Genomic DNA, 18,819 nt, shown 5'->3' with positions numbered 1-18,819 from the left:
CTGACCTCTCCTCTAGGACATCTAAGGGAAAGTGCCAAAGAGGCAGTTGGAAAAGTGAGCTTCCTTGTCTGTAAAATGGGGTACTGCCTGGTGCTCAGGCCACCCCCCCCCCTTACTCCAGTGCTGTGCCCCAAGTTATTCCCAGCCTTGTTCCTTCAGTTCTGCTGGGATTGCTTCCTCCTAGAGAAGGAAACCCACCCCCAGTCACTCATTTTTCTGGACCTCCCCCCTCCATGGTATATCAGTCTGGAAACCTGTCTGAACCTTAAAGTGACTCAGATTATTTTCTGAACAAGAACACATGGGGATTATCATGTTTGTTCCAGATACAGTTTTAGTAAACAAAACTCATGTCTAATGGGATGCCTGTCATTGTCCCATTATGATGCCTCTGTCTGCTCTGATCCAAGCACGTCAGGGTCTTCTCAGCAACGGGAGGTTATTATATGCCCTCCTTCTCCCATATTACCATGACTGTGAGGATCTGCCTGTAAATAAAGGCTTACAGAAGTATTGCATTCCCCACCCCCACCTCTCCCAGAATCCATATGTAATTCTAACAGCATGGCTTTTCCACTCCCATTTCATTTATGTATGGTATGGACTTTTATTTTTTTTAAAGAAGCCTTTTTAGACCAGGAAAATGATAGCCCAACAAGAAGGCATAATTGTACTGATTTTCAGAAGTGCGGCAATACCCCAGGTCTGATGCACAGCGAGGCATGAATCAGAAAAATTCTATTAAACATCTCTGGGACGGGTGACACAGGGGTATTATCCAAGATGATTAATTCGACTCGGTCATTATGGACACAGACGAGCCTGACAAAATTGCATTTCATTCCCCACTGAATTTGTAAAATCACTGTACACATAATGAGAAGTTACAGTGCTGGGTGCCCTGCTCCAGTGGACAGGGTTTCAGGTTTGGATAAGGTACCATTTTCCTTGTTTCAAAACAGTCAGAAAACGCTGAATTGAAGGACAGTTCTTTAGCTGAGATGTTCATACAGGGTGTGGGTTTTACACGTTCAAATGGTAGCATAGTAGGGTGGCCATATTATTTGTTGTCCAAACCAGGATGATTTTAGAGGGCACTATTAAAAATCACCCTAGGCCCTGGCTGGTGTGGCTCAGTTGGTTGGGCATCGTCTCATGGACCAAGAGGTCACCTGTTTGATTTCCGGTCAAGGCACATGCCTGGGTTGCGGGATCGATCCCCAGTTGGGGGCATGCAGGAGGCAGCTAATCGATGTTTCTCTCTCTCTCAAATCAATAAAAACATATTTTTAAAAAAAATCACTCCAGGACAAGAGGCAAAACCCAGGACTATCCTGGGCTGATGAGGACTGGTGTAGAGTACACGCTGACTTCAGATAGTCAGGGCTTCTTGTCCTTGTTTCCTTAATGCTATTCATGTGACTTTGGATAAGTCAGTTTGCCTTTTTGAACCTCAAGTTTCCAAAATGGAAAAGACATTTAACACTTCTGTTTACATCCCAGGTCTTTTTTCCCCCTCCTTGCGTTGCGGGGAAGGAATCACGTTGACTTTCTGTTCATGTATCTTCACATCTGTTTCCCCGCATAATTCTCTCAGCTGTCAGGAGTAAGCAGGTGGGATAACTTGCCAAAAGCCCTTCAGCAAGTAAGGGTCAGGACTGAAATTCCCCCAGGTCAGTCTAACTCCAGAGCCAACATTCTTCCTACAGGTCGAAACAATAGTACTCTCTGATTATGACTTCCAAGAATCTTCAAGCCTTTGGGGAGAAAAGATTTGAAATACTTAAAAGCATTTGGAACCCCAAAGTCCTGTGTCAACATAAGGTTTTTCCACTGGTTGTTCAGTGGGCTGGACTCCACAGGATACAAGAAAACAGAGGTCCACCCCATGTTCTTTCCTTCCCAGCTCCTGGCCTCGGAAACCTGCAGTGGGGACGGGGGTGGTCCTCTGCTGCTGCTGGAGACTCTGGGATCAGGGCAGTGGGTTGGGATTAAAGGACTTGGGTCACATTTTGCCGACTAGCACTGTTGATGGCCCACCACCGGTGCCCGCTGTTACAGCAGGCTCTCACGTGCCGGCTCTTTTCCATGAGGCAGACTGAATGGGGGGGGTCACTCTACACCTGTTGACATACCTCCTTCTGCTGAGGTCCCTCTACCCTATCAGGCTACTGTCTTGGGTGGGACCCTTTAGATGCCTTCAGCTGGCTGCCTTCCTTAGCTTTCACTTGCCCACAGCAACTCACATTTCCTTGCTTAACAACCCATGAACATGCAGATCGCTCTCTGCCTCTCCCGTCCGCTCAGTCTCTTCACTTCAGGCAGCTGCAGTTATCTTCCCATCTTCCAAAACCTTCCAGTGGCTGTGTCCTCCTAAACCTCTCAACTCTGGGGACACTAGTTGACTTCTGAGATCTTCCTCACTGGGCTTTGCCAGGGCGTGAGGTGCCCCTTCCCCTTTTGTGCTGCACTCAGAGTCCCCACGAGCTGTGCTACTGGGGCCGTTCTCACTTGACTTGAAAGCAGGGGTCCAGGATGGGAGAAAAGTGCAGTCGCCCTCCTGTAGCCCCCCAGTGAATCTCCTGCCTTTCTCTTATACAGCGTTGGGGTGGGAGATGGACAGGGTAGCCCAAGTGCCCGTCGGAGAACCTTGCGGTAACCATTGACGGGGATAAGGTAGGGAATCATCGAATAGTGAAAGTTACACCTCTCCGAGAAGATATGATGATCATTCATTTGTAAATAGTTAACAACATGGGTCTGAAATATATGAAGCAAGAAAAATGGACAGAAATACAAGAAGATATTGATAAAATCACAATCATGGTGGAAATTTTTAACCTACCTCTTTCAAACACCAATGGATCGCGCAGAAAGAGAAGATGAATAGTCATTTAGAAGATTTAAACAACAGAATTAAGCTGGAAGTAATAAACATTTATGTAAATTAGTCTTATACTGTGTTACAAAGGAATTCTCAATGACTTTCAGAGAACCAATATAATTTTCATTCCTTTTAAGGTATCTGCTTTTTTCCCCCTTCTTAGTGGTTTACTATTTTGTTAATCTTTTCAAAAAAACCCCAGCTCTTCCTTATATTATCTAAAATTTGTTTTCTGTCTTATTACCCTTTCTTCAACTGACTTTTGGTTTATTTTGTTACTCTATTTCTGGCTTCTTGAGTTGAGGGCTGAGTTCATTTATTTTGTATTTCTTGTCTCCTAATAAATGTGCTTAGGTAAAAAGTTATAAATTTTCCATTGTTCATCTCTCACAGGTTTTGCCAGGCAATGTTTCCATTGTCTGGAATTTCAGTTGTGATTTCCTCTGTAACCCAAGAGCTGTTTAGAAGATTGCTCTTAAATCACCTAAGTATTTAGGAGCATTTGCCTCCCTCCGTTTTTCTGCTCCTTCATTCTCTACCTTCTTTGTATTTTGTTAAAAACTAGGTTAGTACATTTAGATCCTAGAGTGTGGTCTATATCATTTCAACCTTTTGGAAAGTTTGAAATGATCTGTGTATCTAGCACATGATCATGTGTTTTAATTGTTCCATAGGCATTTGAAAATATTGTGTATTCTGTCAATATTGGGACAAATAAAGAGGGTACACTGCGTTATTCAACTCTTCTATCTGATTAATTTGTCCATTTTTGCAGAGATGTGTTAGTGTCTTGTGTTTATGGTTTCATTAACTCCTCTTTGCACTTCTAACAATTTTTTACATTTTATATTACTGTGGTTTATTAGTCTACATAAAAATTTGTGTCTTTCAGTTCTTCTTATTGTATTATATCATTTGTCAACTTAAGAATTCCTCTTGGTTTCTTTAATGCTTTTTTGCCCTGAATTGTACTTAATTTGTTATTAAATTTCCCACTTTTGCTTTTTATTTGCCTGATTAATTGGGTAATTTTTAACCTTTCATGTCATTTTATTTTACACATGACTATTATAAATGTCATATGCTGGATTCATTTATTGTAATCAAAATATTAATTTTTATCTTTTAATAAGGGAATTAAAATCATTAATATCTATTGTGATTACTAATATTTAGTGTTAGTACTGTCATTTTATGAAGGTTCTTTATTATCTTGTTTCATAGTTCATTCCTATCTTTTTTCTTTTCAGATTTTGTTAGATTGATTAGGTTCTATGTTTTTCTTTTCTTTCTTTAAAGACAACCTAATTTACAAATGGGCAAAAGACTTGAGTAGATATTTCTCCAAAGAAAATATGCAAATGGCCAAGACACACATGAAAAGATGCTCAACATCCTTAGTCATTAGGGAAATACAAGCCAAAGCCGCAACAAGACACCACCTCAGACCCACTAGGGTGGCTCTAATGAAAACAGTGGAGCCACGTGTTTGTCTGTGAGGATGAGGAGGAATTGGAGCCCTTCATGCATTGCTGGCGAATGTAAAAAGTTTGACGGCTCCTCAAAAAGTTAAACATACACCGTTACTATGTGGCCCAGCACTTCCACTCCTAGTTATACACCCAAAAGGACTGAAAACAGAGACTCAAATGTACATACTTGTTCAAACCAGCACTCTTCGCGGCAGCCAAAAGATGGAAGCAGCTTCCCTCCCCCTAAGCGGGTGAATGGATGAGCTGGTGCGCTACGGCGGGATGACCCTCGGAAACGCTGTCTCGGCCAAGGAAGCTGGACACACAAGGTCACATATCACAGGGTCCGTTTATATCCAGAACAGGCAAACTGTCCGGAAAGGTGACTTTACAGAGACAGAATGTAGATTGGTGGTCACCAGAGGGGGGCAGGAAATAGGGAGAAATTGCTTAGTGGGTATGGGGTTTCCTTTGGGGACGATGGGATGTTTTGGAATTAGATGGAGGCAATGATTGTAAAGTGTTTCGTGTGTACTAAATGCCACTGAAGTGTTCGTTTAAAACTGGTGAATTTTATTTAATGTAAATTTTACCTTAATAAATTTTAAGAAATTATAACAAATGTATTTAAATGTACATTTTCCTTGGATTGTAAATACTGATCAGTATCTGAAGTTTCTCCTTTAAGGAAAAGGCACAGCTTCTAGCTGAAATCCTCTAGATTTTTGGTTTGTGATCATTATTAAATTTATAATCCTACACCTCTTCTTTTTAGGAATCTTTATAAAATTGTCACATTAAATCCTGCAGTCACCTCATGAACAGCTATTTTGAATTAATATAAATTGTAGTGGGTTTTCAGCTCACCACTCCTAGAAATCTCTTGGGTTTACTTTTAATTCTCGAGGTTCAGCTTTTTGTGTATTTGTTTCAGAAAGGATTATTTAAAAGAGTTTATATATTCTTTACTTCCTATGGTTGACTTTTTGATTCCTTTGTCATTTTATTTTATTGTGGTAAGCGAATGAATTTATTCTGATAATCCTATAGAACATGAGCTTATCTCTGCAACAGGCTTCTGGTCCGTTGGATGTTCTTGGATTTCTTCCTCTCCACCATCTCCTCAAGGAACAGAGAAAGGGCTCCCTTTTGCCCATTTTCTCCCCTGCCTTGAGGAGTTATTGCCTTCAATATTTTATTAACACCCCTCCTCCTAGGAATTCTAGGGGAGGGCTTACCCTTCTCTGGCCCAAGGGGAAAGCCACAGGCCATTTGAGGCAGCCCAGCATTCTTCCTGGACTGACAGCCTCCTTCTGGATTCCCCTCCTGTCACAGCCACGTTGCTCTGCTCGGCTTGCCATCCTGTAGTTGATTTGAAACGAGAAGCCCAAATGGAGGGATTGGGGAACAAGGTGCTTCTAGCAGCCTCATAACCCCTGCCTGCCTGGTCCAGGCCCCTGCTTCCTTGCATGTTGCTAACCCCCACCTCCTGGCCCTGCCGTTGCCTCAGTGCTCCCCAACTCACTCCCACAAAGGACAGTCAGTTACGTTTTTTTGGGCACCGGTTCTGCGAAGGAGGAATGCGGGACCATATCATATACTCTGTGTCTTACCCTTGGGCCAGAGTCAAGAGTAAACCTCCTCCTAGAAGAGGGGATCTTCATGGTCTGCCAATCCATTCATTTTCTTACCACTATTTCTTCTGGCATTTGGTGAGTAGATCATTTGTTCATTCATTCAGCAAATACTTTTGGAGCACTCGTTACATGCCAGGCACTGCTGAAGAAGCTGGAGATATAGCAGTGACAAACCATATGAAAACCTCCTTCATGGAGCTGATGTTCTAGTGGGAGAGACAGATAATAATTAATAAAAACAATAAGTAGACAAAATATATTGGATATTGGAAGATGACAATTGATAAAAAGGAAGCAATAGGGCGTGGCTGATGGTTTGCCATTTTAAATTGAGCAGTGAGCATAGACTTCGTTGAGAAGATGTTTGAATCAAGACCTGAGGGGGCGATGGAATGAGCTGTGTGAATACGTGACAGAAGCCTGTTCTAGAAAGAGGGAACAGCCAGTGCAAAGGCTCTGAGGCAGAAGCATGCCTAGTTTGCCAGAGTGGCATGAACAAGGGGAACAGTAGGAGGTGATGTCAAGGAAGTGAAGGGCACAGAGGTGGAAGTGGGGGAACTGACCGTGTAGCCGTTGTAAAGACCCTGTTCTTACTCTGAGTGGGAAGGGACCACTGGAGGGTGGTGAGCAGATGAGCGACATGATCTTACAGGATAATTCTGGCCCCCGGGTGAATACAGACCACAGCAAGGGTGAGGCCGGGAAATCAGGCCGGAGGCTACTGCAGTCATCCAGGGTAAAGAGGATGCTGGCTTGGACCGGAGTGGTCACATTTTGTATTTACGCTGAAGATGGAGCCAGCAGAATTTCCTGATAAAATTGGTGTAGGATGTGAGAAGAAAGGAGTCCGCGATAGCTCCAAGGCATTTGGCCTGAGCAACCAGAAGCCTGGGCTTGCCACTAGTTGAGGAAGAGAGGACCGTGGGTGGACAGGTCCTCTTTTGGACACGTTAAGTTTGAGATGTCTATTAAAATCCAAACAGAAGTGTCAAGTAACAGTGGGCTATGTGAAACTGCGGTTCAATGGAGAGGTTTGGGCTGGAGGTATGAGCTGGGGAGTCAGCAGCACACCGATGGGACTTAAAAGCCACGAGTCTGAATGAAACCACAAAGGACTGAGTGTGTTCAGAGCAGAGGTTTGGGATCTGAGCTCTGTGGCATGTCACCATTCATTGATTGGGGGAAAGAATGGGACCAGGGAAGGACATGGAGAGGAAATGGCCTGCGATTTAGGAAGATCAACATGTGTGGTGTCCCAGAAGCCAGTGAAGATATTTGTTCCCAGGAGAAGAGGGGTGGACAACTATGTCAAATGCTGCCGAGAAGGTCAAGGTGGCCAGGTGAGGACTGAGCTCTGACCATTGGGTTTAGTAACATAGAGGTTATTGGTGACCTTGCCAAGCAGTTTTGGTGGATGGTGGAGTGAAAATGTGATTGGAGTGAGAAAATGGGTGGAAGGGAAGAGACAACTCTTTCCAGAGATTTCCCTGTAAGGTTCTGCTAATAATTTTTGCTTCTAGAACTCTTACAACTTGATATCTCTTTCTACATTCTCATGAGGACCCTGGCGCCAGAGAGCAAATTGGGCACCATTAAGTGCCCCATCTCTGACTCAGTTGGAACCAGGAACCTTGAAGAGGTCTCTGACTCAGTGTGGGAAAAATGCTGGATTCAGAGTCACAGACCTGGGTTTAAATCCCACCCAGGATTCACAGGCTCTGTGACACCTCTGCTCTCTAAGCTTCATCTTATTTGTCTGAAAAATGGAGAGAATAGTCACTTCTTTGCAGAACTCATACAGATTAAATGGACAATGTGTGTGGAAGAGCCGGGTCCGGTGCCTGGCACACAGTAGGTGCTCAGTATGAGTCAGTAGCAGGACTGGCTGGTGTTTAGGTGTCATGCATTTAGGATTTGATTGCATTTGAAGGAGGCATGCAAGTGTTTGCATGTCTAGTTATTTTTAAGTGCTAATTGCCTCTTTAAATGAATTGTCATCATTGTGTTATTCCAATATTTTGATACAACATATGCTTATATTTGCAAAAGGCTTCTGGTTGATTGGGCCATTTCCAGTGTGTTGAGGTTTTAGTTTTGGTTTTGAAGGGAAAAGAATGGACTTGTGCAGTCATTTAGTGTTCACTGGGCACACGCTTTGTGCCAGCACCTGTTCTGAGTGCTGGTGGGCAGAGAGGAAAGTAGCAGTTGACAGACATGAACAACAGGTCGGTCACTTAGGGACTTATAATCTGTCAGGAGGGACAGCTGTGGAAACAGCTGGGTGCAGTCTAAACCTAAAGCCTGGCACACTCCCCTATTTCATGTGCTCATTCAGCGCCTTCTAATTGAGCACCTACTATGTGCCAGGCACGGGTGACAAGACAGCCTTAACCCCTGCCCCATGGAATCTGGGGTCTGGAGGAAGGGATGTAGCAGAGAGTAAGTAAAGAATCAGAAATAACTTCAGGAAGTAATGATACTATAGGGAGCACATGCAAGGGGCTGCAAGGGGAACGAGAGGAGGGGAGTCTTGTTATAGGATGGGCAGGGCTGGGGAAGGCTTCGGGGAACTCTGTTTTCTGAGTTATGTGATGCTGGTGGCTGAGTCCCATCTAAAGAAAATCAGCCCCGGCCCATGTCCATGGTCAGTCTGAAGACAGACGTCACCCCATGGTGCGCAGACCGGTGTTGTGAGGAGTTAGGAACATTCATGGTGGGGAAAACAAGGGAGGGTACTGAGTGCATGAGCTGTTGTTTACTCACTCTGTGTCCTTGGAGAAGTTCCTTAACGTCTCTGAAATTCCACACAAACAACAGCGACAGCAATAACAACCAACACTGAGAGGGCTGGCTAGGTTCCGGTATCCTGAGCAATTTACACATATTGGTTCATTTGCTCTTTATAGCTAGTCTGTAATACATACTGTTATTATCCTCTTTTCACACATGAAGAAACAGGCACAGAGAGGTTAACTAACTTGCCCAAAGTCACACAGCTAGTATGCAGAAAAGCCAGAATTGAAACCCAGGCTCTCTGGCTCAACCACTTGCACCACACTGCCTCCTGAACAATAGGCACAGTAACGCCCCCTCCAGGGCAGTCGCGGAGGCCGAGATGCTGAGATGCATGCTTATGGCATCTGCCCTAGGACTTGGCATTCATCCATTCAACTAGTTTTGAGCTCTTTGTACCAGGTTCTAGAAAACAGGACATACAAGGACTGTCCTAGCAGAACTCATATTAAACATGAAACAATTATATGAGAAGTTAGCTACAAGGAGCTGAGTGCTTCCAAGAAGAAATGCAGGGCAACCTGGGGGTGAACAATGGGATCTGACCTACTCTAGAGAGTATGAGGGAAGACACTGAAACCGAACCACTGCTGAGGGATGAGTAGGATGCGCCCGATGAAGGGAACGCATGGGGCCGGGCCGGGGCGGGGACTTTAGCAGAGGGACGCTCACCATTTCTTTTCAGCATTGTACTGGAGCGTCCTGGTCTGAGCAGCGAGGCGGGAAACATGAGCAAGTCAGGGTCGGAAAGGAAGGTTTCTAGTAGGCTCCTAGCTTGTGCTCCTGGGGGGACGCTTGTACCATTCACCAAGATGCGAAAGATCAGGAGAGAATCCGGTCGGGCTGGGTGCTGGGAGCACATAAGAGAAAGTCATCCTGCTGCCCTGGAAAACCGCCAGGCAGGGAGTCGGGATGCTTCAGCCCTGTCCCCCAGTGTTTCTGCTAACCTGGGATAAGCCACTTTCCTTTCTGGATCCCCCATCTGTAAGATGGGTGGCTGTGGCACGACGGAGTCACGGTGGCTGTGGAGGCCAGGCCTGTGGGAAAACAGGACAGGTGAACAGGAGCTGCCCCCCTCCCCAGAGGGCAGGTGTTTGTATGCAGACCCTCTACTAGGAGAAGCACCCATCTGGGGATGGGGCAGGAGTCTGGCCAGGTCAGGGGGCCATCTCCACTGTCTGCCTTGCAGAGGGGTCCTCCCCTCTCTCCTTTGCCAAACATTTGTTATCACCGTTGTTGTCGCTGTTATCGGAGCTGTCGAGAGTGTTCTGCAACTGTGACACTGACCCCTGATGTACCCTTTTCATGTTTTAGACCTACAACAGCCAGAACGAGAGCAACGAAGACTATGAGATTCCCCCAATAACACCTCCCAACCTCCCAGAACCTTCCCTCCTGCACCTGGGGGACCACGAAGCCGGCTACCACTCTCTGTGCCACAGCCTCGCGCCCAACGGACTGCTCCCTGCCTACTCCTACCAGGCCATGGACCTCCCGGCCATCATGGTGTCCAACATGCTGGCCCAGGACAGCCACCTGCTGTCGGGCCAGCTGCCCACGGTGAGTTCCTGTCACCCACCGTGGTGTCCACCAGTTACAGCGGGAAAGCAGAATGCTAACACCTTTATGAGGACCCTGCTGTGTGCAGGGCCTGGGCTCGGTTGGTTGCTTGCATGGGGGTCTGCAGAATATTGGGGGGGCATGGAGGGAAATGTATGTCTTCATATTGCTTGCTTCTGGAACTCTGTTTATGATATCTTGGTATTTGTTTTAGTATTATTTTTAATAGTATAATCTCATCTGAAGTTTCATTAAGAGCTTTCTTGAGATCTAATTCATAGGCCATGCAGCCCACCCATTTAAAATGTACAATTCAGTAGCTTTTAGTATATTCGAGTTGTGTGACCATCAATACAATCCATTTTAGAACATCTTTGTCATTCCAAAAAGATAATCTGTTCTCTATAGCCATCATTTCCAACCCTCCCACAACCCCCAGCCTTAGGCAACTACTAATCTACTTTCTGTCTCTATATATTTGCCTATTCCAGACATCACATATAAATAAAATTATTTTTTAAATCTTGTATCTTGTTTCAGCTGCCAGGGAAGACGGTGATTACTGAGTTAAAGTTCGCAGGCTAGGTAGAAATTTGGCAGGCAGAAAAGGACAGGAAAGGACCCTCTAGGCTCAGGGTACAGCATGTACAAAAGCAGGAGGCAGGAGGGCTTATTTCATACATGGATATGTCATATGGTTTATTCTTTTTTATTGGGTTGGAGAGAAAGATCCTGAAGCCAAGGAGAGAGAGAGGTGGTGAAACAGTTCCCAGGGCCTGGATCATAAGGGTCCTGAATCCCATGCTATAGAGATGTATGATTTTTAAATTTTTTTTTAGCCTAATGGCTGATTTGTACAATCAAGACCAACAGAAAACCAGTAGAGCATTTTTGTGTAATAGAAAAAGCTCCTTAAGGGAATTCTAGCACTTCTCCTGAATAATTGTAATTTACTTGTGCTTTTTTCGTTCATAGTTCATATTGTATACTAGTCACAACTCTTGAGTTCATTCTGAAGTGACAGGAACCAAACTCAAACTAGCTTAAGCAAAAGAAGACTGAGATACCCAGGGCTGGACAAAGGGCCTCAGGCATGGCTGGATCCAGGACATCCAGCCCCATTTCCACGCAGCGGGCATGGTGGCTGCTGGCAGCCAGCATCTTCCCTGACCTCTGGTGGGTAGCAGTTTGGCGGGTCATGTTTACCTCTCCTGATGCTGCTCGGAGTCCACGGCCAAATTTGTGGCCCAATTCTAGATGACTGGGACCTTCAGGCATACAGTTTGTAGTCTAACAATCTTGATTGAGTTTTATTTATTTATTGTTTATTCTAATCACTACCAAATTTCCTTGCTTAAAAAAGAAACTGGTAGCCCTGGCCAGTGTGGCTCAGTTTGTTGGGCGTCATCCCCTGCACCAGGAGGTTGCCAGTTTGATTCCCAGTCAAGGGCACATGCCTGGGTTACAGTCTCAGTCCCCTGTAGGGAGTGTGCAGGAGGCAGCCAATCGATGTTTCTCTCCCTCTCTCTCTCCCTCTCCCTTCTTCTCTCTCTAAAAATCAATACACTATTCTTTAAAAAAAAAAAAAAAGAAAGAAATATCTACTCAATGTATTTTTGTAAGCTACCTCACATTTCCTTTTGAATCTGGGTGAGGAATAAAAGGAGAGAAAGGCGGGGGGAGTGAGGAAGCCAACCCGAGGTCCACATTTATAATGTTGGAGGCCTGGCTAAAGGGCTCAATGGAAATTGATGCTCCATTTCTTGAGGAACAATTTTCTTTGGGCCCATCAATAATGCAGGGCCTGAGCTTCCTCTCTCTCCAGGAGAACTAAAGATACCACAGCTGCATGGTTTTAATTCCACTTTGTCAGAATGCTTAGACCTTAGCTGCTTGCCAGCCAATTTCCTAACAAAAGCTCCCCCACTCCAGACTGTCCCAGTTTGGGATTTATGCTGACATGAGCCAGGGCAGGGCTGTGAGTGCAGGGGTGGGTCTGTCTGTGGTTCTGGGCCACAGTGTCACAGCCTTTGGTGCTGGTGATCAGTGGCGGCCGTGTGGAGTAGCGGCTAGTGTGTGGGCTCTGGTGTCCCACAGACCTGCATTAGACCTTGGCCCCGCTCTCAAACTTCAGCTCCCTTGTCCTGGAACCATCACAGTGCCCACTTCCAGGTTGCCGCGAAGTGTACCTGAGATAATGTATGTAAAGTCTTCGCAAATGTCTGGCACTGAGTACACAATTGGGGAATATTTGCTGTTCTTATTAGTAATAAAAGTGAATTCCCGCTGTAACCAAATGGCAGTGTGTGCCATCAGTCTCATTTAGCTGAAGGAACAAACAGCAGAGGTTCTCGGGTACCTTTGTGGGGCCACCTGGTTATAACAGCTCTGATCACTTCAAGAGAAGTTATCTGTTTATCGAAGATGACCCCTGATGGCTCCTCCTAGGAAATGCTTTTGTTGGGCTCGGTCCAAACAGCCACTTTGCAGTCATTTTCCAGATTTCTTTCAAGTGAGCTCATGTTAAAGATGCTTCACAAATTCAGATTGCTTTAATTCTTCCATTAGGCAGAGTTTTCAAGGGTCCATCGAGTTTTATATTCCCTTGTTAAGTAATGAAAGATAAGCCAAACTGTTTCATCCAGGGAAGGGCTATTGGGCCGATTAGGAAACCAGGTAAGAACATGTCCACCCATCTGAACTCTCTGGCAAAGAGAGACAAGGCGCCATGAAGAGAAATTCTGAAAATATGTCTGAGCCGCAGGAAGCAGGCGTGTGTCTGTGTGTGGATGGATGTGCGTGCCATGTGGGTCATGTGGGAATGTGTGTCATCACCTGTTAGGAATCAAGCACCATGCAGAGGGCTTTGCAGATGTTTTCTCACATAATGCTCCCCAAAACCGAGGGAGGTGGATATTACTGTAAGGATGAAATGGAGGCTCAGACCAGGTAGGTGACTCTGTTAGTGTCCTGTGGCTGCTCTAACAAATTGCCACAAACTTGATGGCCTAAAACAACCAGAAATGGACTCTCTCACAGCTCTGGAGGCTAGAAGTTGAATTCAGTATCACTGGGCCCAGATCAGGGTGTCAGCTTTCTTTTGAAAGCTCTGGACGAATCTATCCCTTGCTGCTTCTAGCTTCTAGTGGTGGCCAATGTTCTTGGCTTGTGGCCACATCATTCTAAATCCTGTCTTCACATCACTGTCACCTTCTCTTCTGTCAGTGAAACCTCTCTCTGTGTTTCCTATAAGGATGCTTGTGATGGCATTAGGAATAATTCAGGATTATATCCTTATCTCAAGAGCCTTCACTTAATCACACCCACAAAGACTGTTGGTTTTTCCCCCTCAAATACAGTAACATTGATAGGTTCCAGGGATTAGGACCCAATGTGCTTAGGGGGCCATTTTTCAACCTACCAGTGATCAGCTGTGCAGCAGCCTTTATTGAGCACCTACTAGGGACCAGCTGTTGTTCTGAGCCCTGGGTCTATGAGGTGCCCTTGAAGAACTCCTCGTGCAGGTGTAGAGACAGGTGAAAACTTCATTTCTGAAAATGTATTAATGCTCTGAAGAGATCAGTATATGGTGCTATGTGCACCCAGAAGAGGCACCTTTAGGAAGTGATGGCGTGGCATATAGTAGGTTCTAGAAGTACTTTATGAATGAATGAATGAATGAATGAATGTGACACAGCTATTAAGTAAAACAAAAAAAAGAAAACAATTCAAGTCCAACTCTGTCCCCTGCCATGCACCTCTCAGTTTTACCAGGTGTTTGAGGGCTGGAATAGCTGGGTTGTGGGACCACAGGGGACACAGAGGATGCCTCAATGGCCAGGATGCCACAGATGCTATTTGCACAGACTGAGATGTGTTAAGAATATTGTCCCTGGAGAGGTGGGTGAGGCCAAGGCATTTGACAGCCATCTCACTAATGCTGAGCCTCTGTGGCTCTGACCCAGAGGCCACCAATTCTTTCCGGTCCCCTGCCCTGGCCCTCGCACCCTCCCTACCTTCATGGGAGTCAGCCCTTCTGCTTTAAAGGTATGGCTGCTGGTGGGAATCCTGTACAGTAGTGGAGCTGGGCCCCTTTACAAAATTAAATATGCTTAAGGCTTCTCCCTCGACTTCTGTGTCTTAACTGATTAAACATTCATTTCCAAGACAAAAAGAGTCAATTTAGTATGAAAGATATATTTTGCCGGTTTAATTTAAAGCGCTGCACCTCCATCTGACCCCTATTTTCATAACTCAATAATTTTATCCTGTGTTGATTGTCTCATTTTGAGAGAGATATTGTATGTATAAATCAGCTTCTAAAATACCCAAAGAAACTAGAAGAGTGGAATTTATTAAGCAGCCTCTGGTAAGTCTGAAATAATTTATTTTGGAGTCGTCCTTGGGAAATGTTCAAGCTTATAGTCCTGGTTTACCCAGGAGAGGAATTATCTTGGGAAGGGACAAAGCTTGATGCTCCCAGACAAGTTTCCCTGGAAGTTACACCTTTGGCAAGATCAGAGAAGCTCCTGGGAGGGCCTTGAGCAGGTGGAGACAGGGTCTGACAGAAAATGAGGTCTGGCCAAGCTCTCCCTGCACCTGCCATGGATTCTGGTGATTCGGGAAATGTGGGTTTCCTAAGGCGGAGCCCTGTGGGTGACTGGAGCTGTGTGGTCCAGTCTGCAGCCTTAGTTAATATAGGGCAGGTACACAGCTCTCATTCAAACCTTCTCCTCCAGCTGTGACTCCTGTCTGCTTTCTCTGGGATCTTAGACAAATCACTTCTCTCCCAGCCTTAGTTTTCCCATCTATGGAATGGAGATTGGGATTCCAACTCTGGCAAACTCACACATAGGAAAATGGGAATAATGGCTTTGTCAGCTATGACTTGCTGGACAAGTGTATGGGTTTGAGGTCAGATAAACCCTCTACTACCATGATCGCATATGCCACTGGCCTGGGGTTTCAAATCTTATTAACTTGGATCAAAACCCTGAGTGCTAGATTGGTAGTTTTAGATCCTTTGTGCTCTAAGTCCCTGTCCCAAAGCAACTTGCCAGGACTGGTCCTTTGGAGAGGCTTAGGGGCTGTGGCCCAGAGACCCCCATGCCAAGTGACAGGTCTCTCTAGGCTGGTCTCCTGGGGTAGACTGTTGGGGAGAGGGCTGGGTAGTACCTTAGGTGCCACTTCACCCCCTGCCTTAGAGATTGTTCCCATGAGAGAGCCTGGGTTAGGGCTTGGCACCTGGGGGCAGGGTTCAGAGCTCAGGGACATAGCCTGTGTATTGACTCTGGGAGCTCCTTAGTATCCCCTCCAAAACCTACCCCCTTCTCTTTCTGTTCTCTACTTTTATGGTCCAATTTCTCTCCTCCTTCCCCCCTTTCCCCCCTCCCCCCCCAGGAGACTAGGTCTACCTCTGATTCTCACAAGTTGAGATGCAGGGAGAGCCCTTCCCAAGTCTAAGGAAAAAGGGACCAAAGACTCCCAAACCTTGGGGATAGTCCAGATCCCCCAGTCCAACCTATTCATTTCATTGCTCTTAATGCATGATTTTGTTTTGTTTTGTTTTGTTTATGATTGTATCAGTTTTTGCTGCGTAACAAACCACCTCAACACTTAGTAGCTTTAAGCAAACCATGAACTTTGACTATTTCTTGTGATTCTGTGGGTCAGCAAGGTAGTTCGTTTGAACTGGGCTGGCTTGGCTGATTTCTGGAGTCAGGTTTCAGCGTGGCTGGGACTGTATGGTCTAGGATGGCTTTGTTCACATCTCAGCAGTTGGCCAATGTCAGCTGGGGCCAATGGGGATGACTTGGCCGCAGGTCTGTCATCCCATGGTGGCCTGGGCTTGTTCACATGGCTATGATCACAGGGTTTCCAAGAGCATCAAGAAAGGGCAGGCTCCAATGTGCAAGCACGTTTCAAATCTCTACTTGCTGTTGTCCCATTGGGCAAGTCACATGGTCAAGCCCAGATTCAAGGAGTAGAGAAATAGACCCGACCTCTTGAATGGAGAAATAGAAGAGTCGCATTGCAGAAGGGCATGGCAGGGAGGCAGGGATTTGTAGCCATTTTTGTAATCTACTGTGATAAAGTTTTGCTTTTTTGTGTGTTTTTATTTTCTTGATGTATGGCATCACCTATACGGCTCTGGAGTTAGGCCAACCCAAGTTCAAACCCAGCTCCACCATTTGTTACCCTCCATCCCTGAGCCTTAGTTTCTTCATCTGCAGAATGGAGGCAATATTATTGCCTCATAGGAACTTACGAAGATTCAATGATCAGATATAGGAAAAGTCCTCAACCCAGTGCCTGGCACACAGCAGGCATTCGAATAAATGTAAACTACTCTATTTATTAAGTGATTCATTTTACTGACAGCGTTTGGGTGGCTTCAGCCTCGTTGGTCCAGTCTGACCTGCTGGGGGCCGGCTTTGCTGGGGCAGTGGTCAGGCTGGGTCCCCCATGGGGGGCAGGCCTAAGAGGTGGGCGGCAGAGGTGGATCAGACACGGAGGTGGCTGGGACTGGGGAGAGGGCCCATGCGGGGGGCGGGCAGGAGGGCATATTAATTACACCAGGACCTCAGTCACGGCCGGGAGCTGGAGATCAACAGCAGAGTGATAGTTCCTCTGCTCGCAAAGAGGAGAAGGTCCCAGACCCAACTCTAGCCGGCGCATGACCAAAGGGCAGGACCATCTTGGGTAAAGCAGGGGGTCCCCAGGTACTTCCAGCCTGGCCTTTTCTGGGTGCCATGTTTTTGTTTCATTTCCTTCTGGGGGAGGGACTGGGAGTGCTCATCTCCCAAATGGGCCTCTGAGGACCCTAAATGGGGGTAACCAGAGGCCCAGAGATTTCTTTATATTCAGCGGAGTCCAGATGAAACTCCCTCCCCCCTCCCATTTTTCAGAGGCAGTAAGCGAAAGAAATATGTCTTTTTACATTTTATAAAACTCAGAAAAATGGCTTTAAACAGCTTTTGCTCCCCTGCTATAATTATTTATTTTCAAACACTCCTTCAGGGGACTGCTCCGTTTTCTTACCCTACACTCCTCTTTCTCATAAATGAACCATCACTTCAATAAATCATTATGAAAACAGAGACTAACACCGGCTCTGAAAGGTTGAAAGATTTATGTAACACATTTATGTTTCCCATTTTCTCATTCTGGTACTCGGCTGCAAAAGCTAAGCTAATAAAAGCTGCTATTAATATTTCTTGTTGCCTAGCAACCCCAGAGCGGGAGTAATAGCTTCAGCTAGAAAAATAGATGACCGATAAGGAAAAATTCAATTCTTTTATTATCTCAGGGGGAAATGGCCTTTTACTGGAACATTATGATGTACGAGTGTGAAGTTGAACACAAAAGGGTTTTTTTGTGTGTGTGTTTGTTTTTCTATTTTTAATGAACATTATTTTACCTCCACCAACTCTTTCAGGGCACTTTTGTTTTCTTTCTAACACCCCCACCCCCCTGCACCCCATTCCTCATGCTTAATTTAGCAGCTATAGTAGTTAAGAACCTGTCAGCGTTTTTTTAGTTTAAAAATGGCTTTTGCAAAGGTTTAGAATTCGGTCATAAAAATTCACTCCCCGTTAAAACTCAGGCCAGCGATAAGCAACACAGGCTAGTTCCCTGTGAACAGGCTTGCGTCTGTGGAGAGATAAGCCTCGTGGTTTTCACTAAGAGAAAGGTCGAAGAAGAACAAAATGTGCTCTTTCCCGTGTCCCAGTTTCCTTTGGAGCTCTGGGATGCTGTCTCTTTTGAGAACTGTTTGCTCTAAAGTTTGAAGTGTGTTCAAAGGTGGACAAGAGGAGACATAGACATTTATTGAGCACCTGCTGTGTACAGACTTGGTGCCATTGCCTCTCTTCATTCACCCTCTGAAATAGGAACCATTATCCCCATTTTTCAGATGCAGAAAATGAGGCTTTGAGAGGCCAAGGAATCATCCTAAGTTAGCCTGATGCTGTGAGGTTTCACACCTTTGTGCTTTGGCATAATGCATCTCATCTTAGCATTACCAGCATTTTGGGTGGGATAATTCTCTGTCGTAGGATGTCGTGTGCATTGTGGGACGCCTAACAGCATCCCAGGCCTCTACCCACTCTTTGTGGCCTCTTATAGCACCCCGTCAGTCAAAATCAAAATTAAAAATGTCTCCAGTCATTATTAAATGTCCCCCAGAGGACGAATTCACCCCTGGTTGAGAACCACTGCCTGCTGTTCCCTCTGCCTGAAAGGCTCTTCCCCCTGTCAGCCTGGTGAACTATTCCTGCGTCAGAACCCAACTCAGAAGGTATCCTCTCTGAGGTTGTCTGGATCTTCTAGGCTGGGACTAGGGTAAGAAAAGTGAGACTCTAGTCTTGATCACAAAATTTAAGGAAGTGCCAAAAAACTCAGTAATCAAGGTAAATAATATTTTCATATACTATTTTTATAAATAAAAATTACCACAAAAAAACAACAACCA

At 45.5% G+C, this 18,819-nt stretch overlaps 1 protein-coding gene across 2 annotated transcripts in view; it reads left to right on the top strand.

The window, feature by feature from the left end:
• The window catches only part of TOX2 (TOX high mobility group box family member 2), a 103,313-nt gene that overhangs the window by 57,414 nt on the left and 27,080 nt on the right, over positions 1–18,819 (top strand). For both annotated transcript variants that reach the window (XM_087818546.1, XM_087818547.1), the window contains exon 3: positions 10,101–10,346. In XM_087818546.1, the coding sequence (XP_087674672.1) occupies positions 10,101–10,346 (246 nt within the window). The remainder of the gene's footprint in view (positions 1–10,100; positions 10,347–18,819) is intronic.

Source organism: Miniopterus natalensis, chromosome 7 (genome assembly GCF_054644295.1).
Source record: "Miniopterus natalensis isolate mMinNat1 chromosome 7, mMinNat1.hap1, whole genome shotgun sequence".
Taxonomy (NCBI): domain Eukaryota; kingdom Metazoa; phylum Chordata; class Mammalia; order Chiroptera; family Miniopteridae; genus Miniopterus; species Miniopterus natalensis.
The sequence above is the reverse complement of the archived record's forward strand: the minus strand, read 5'-3'. Positions and strand labels throughout refer to the sequence as shown.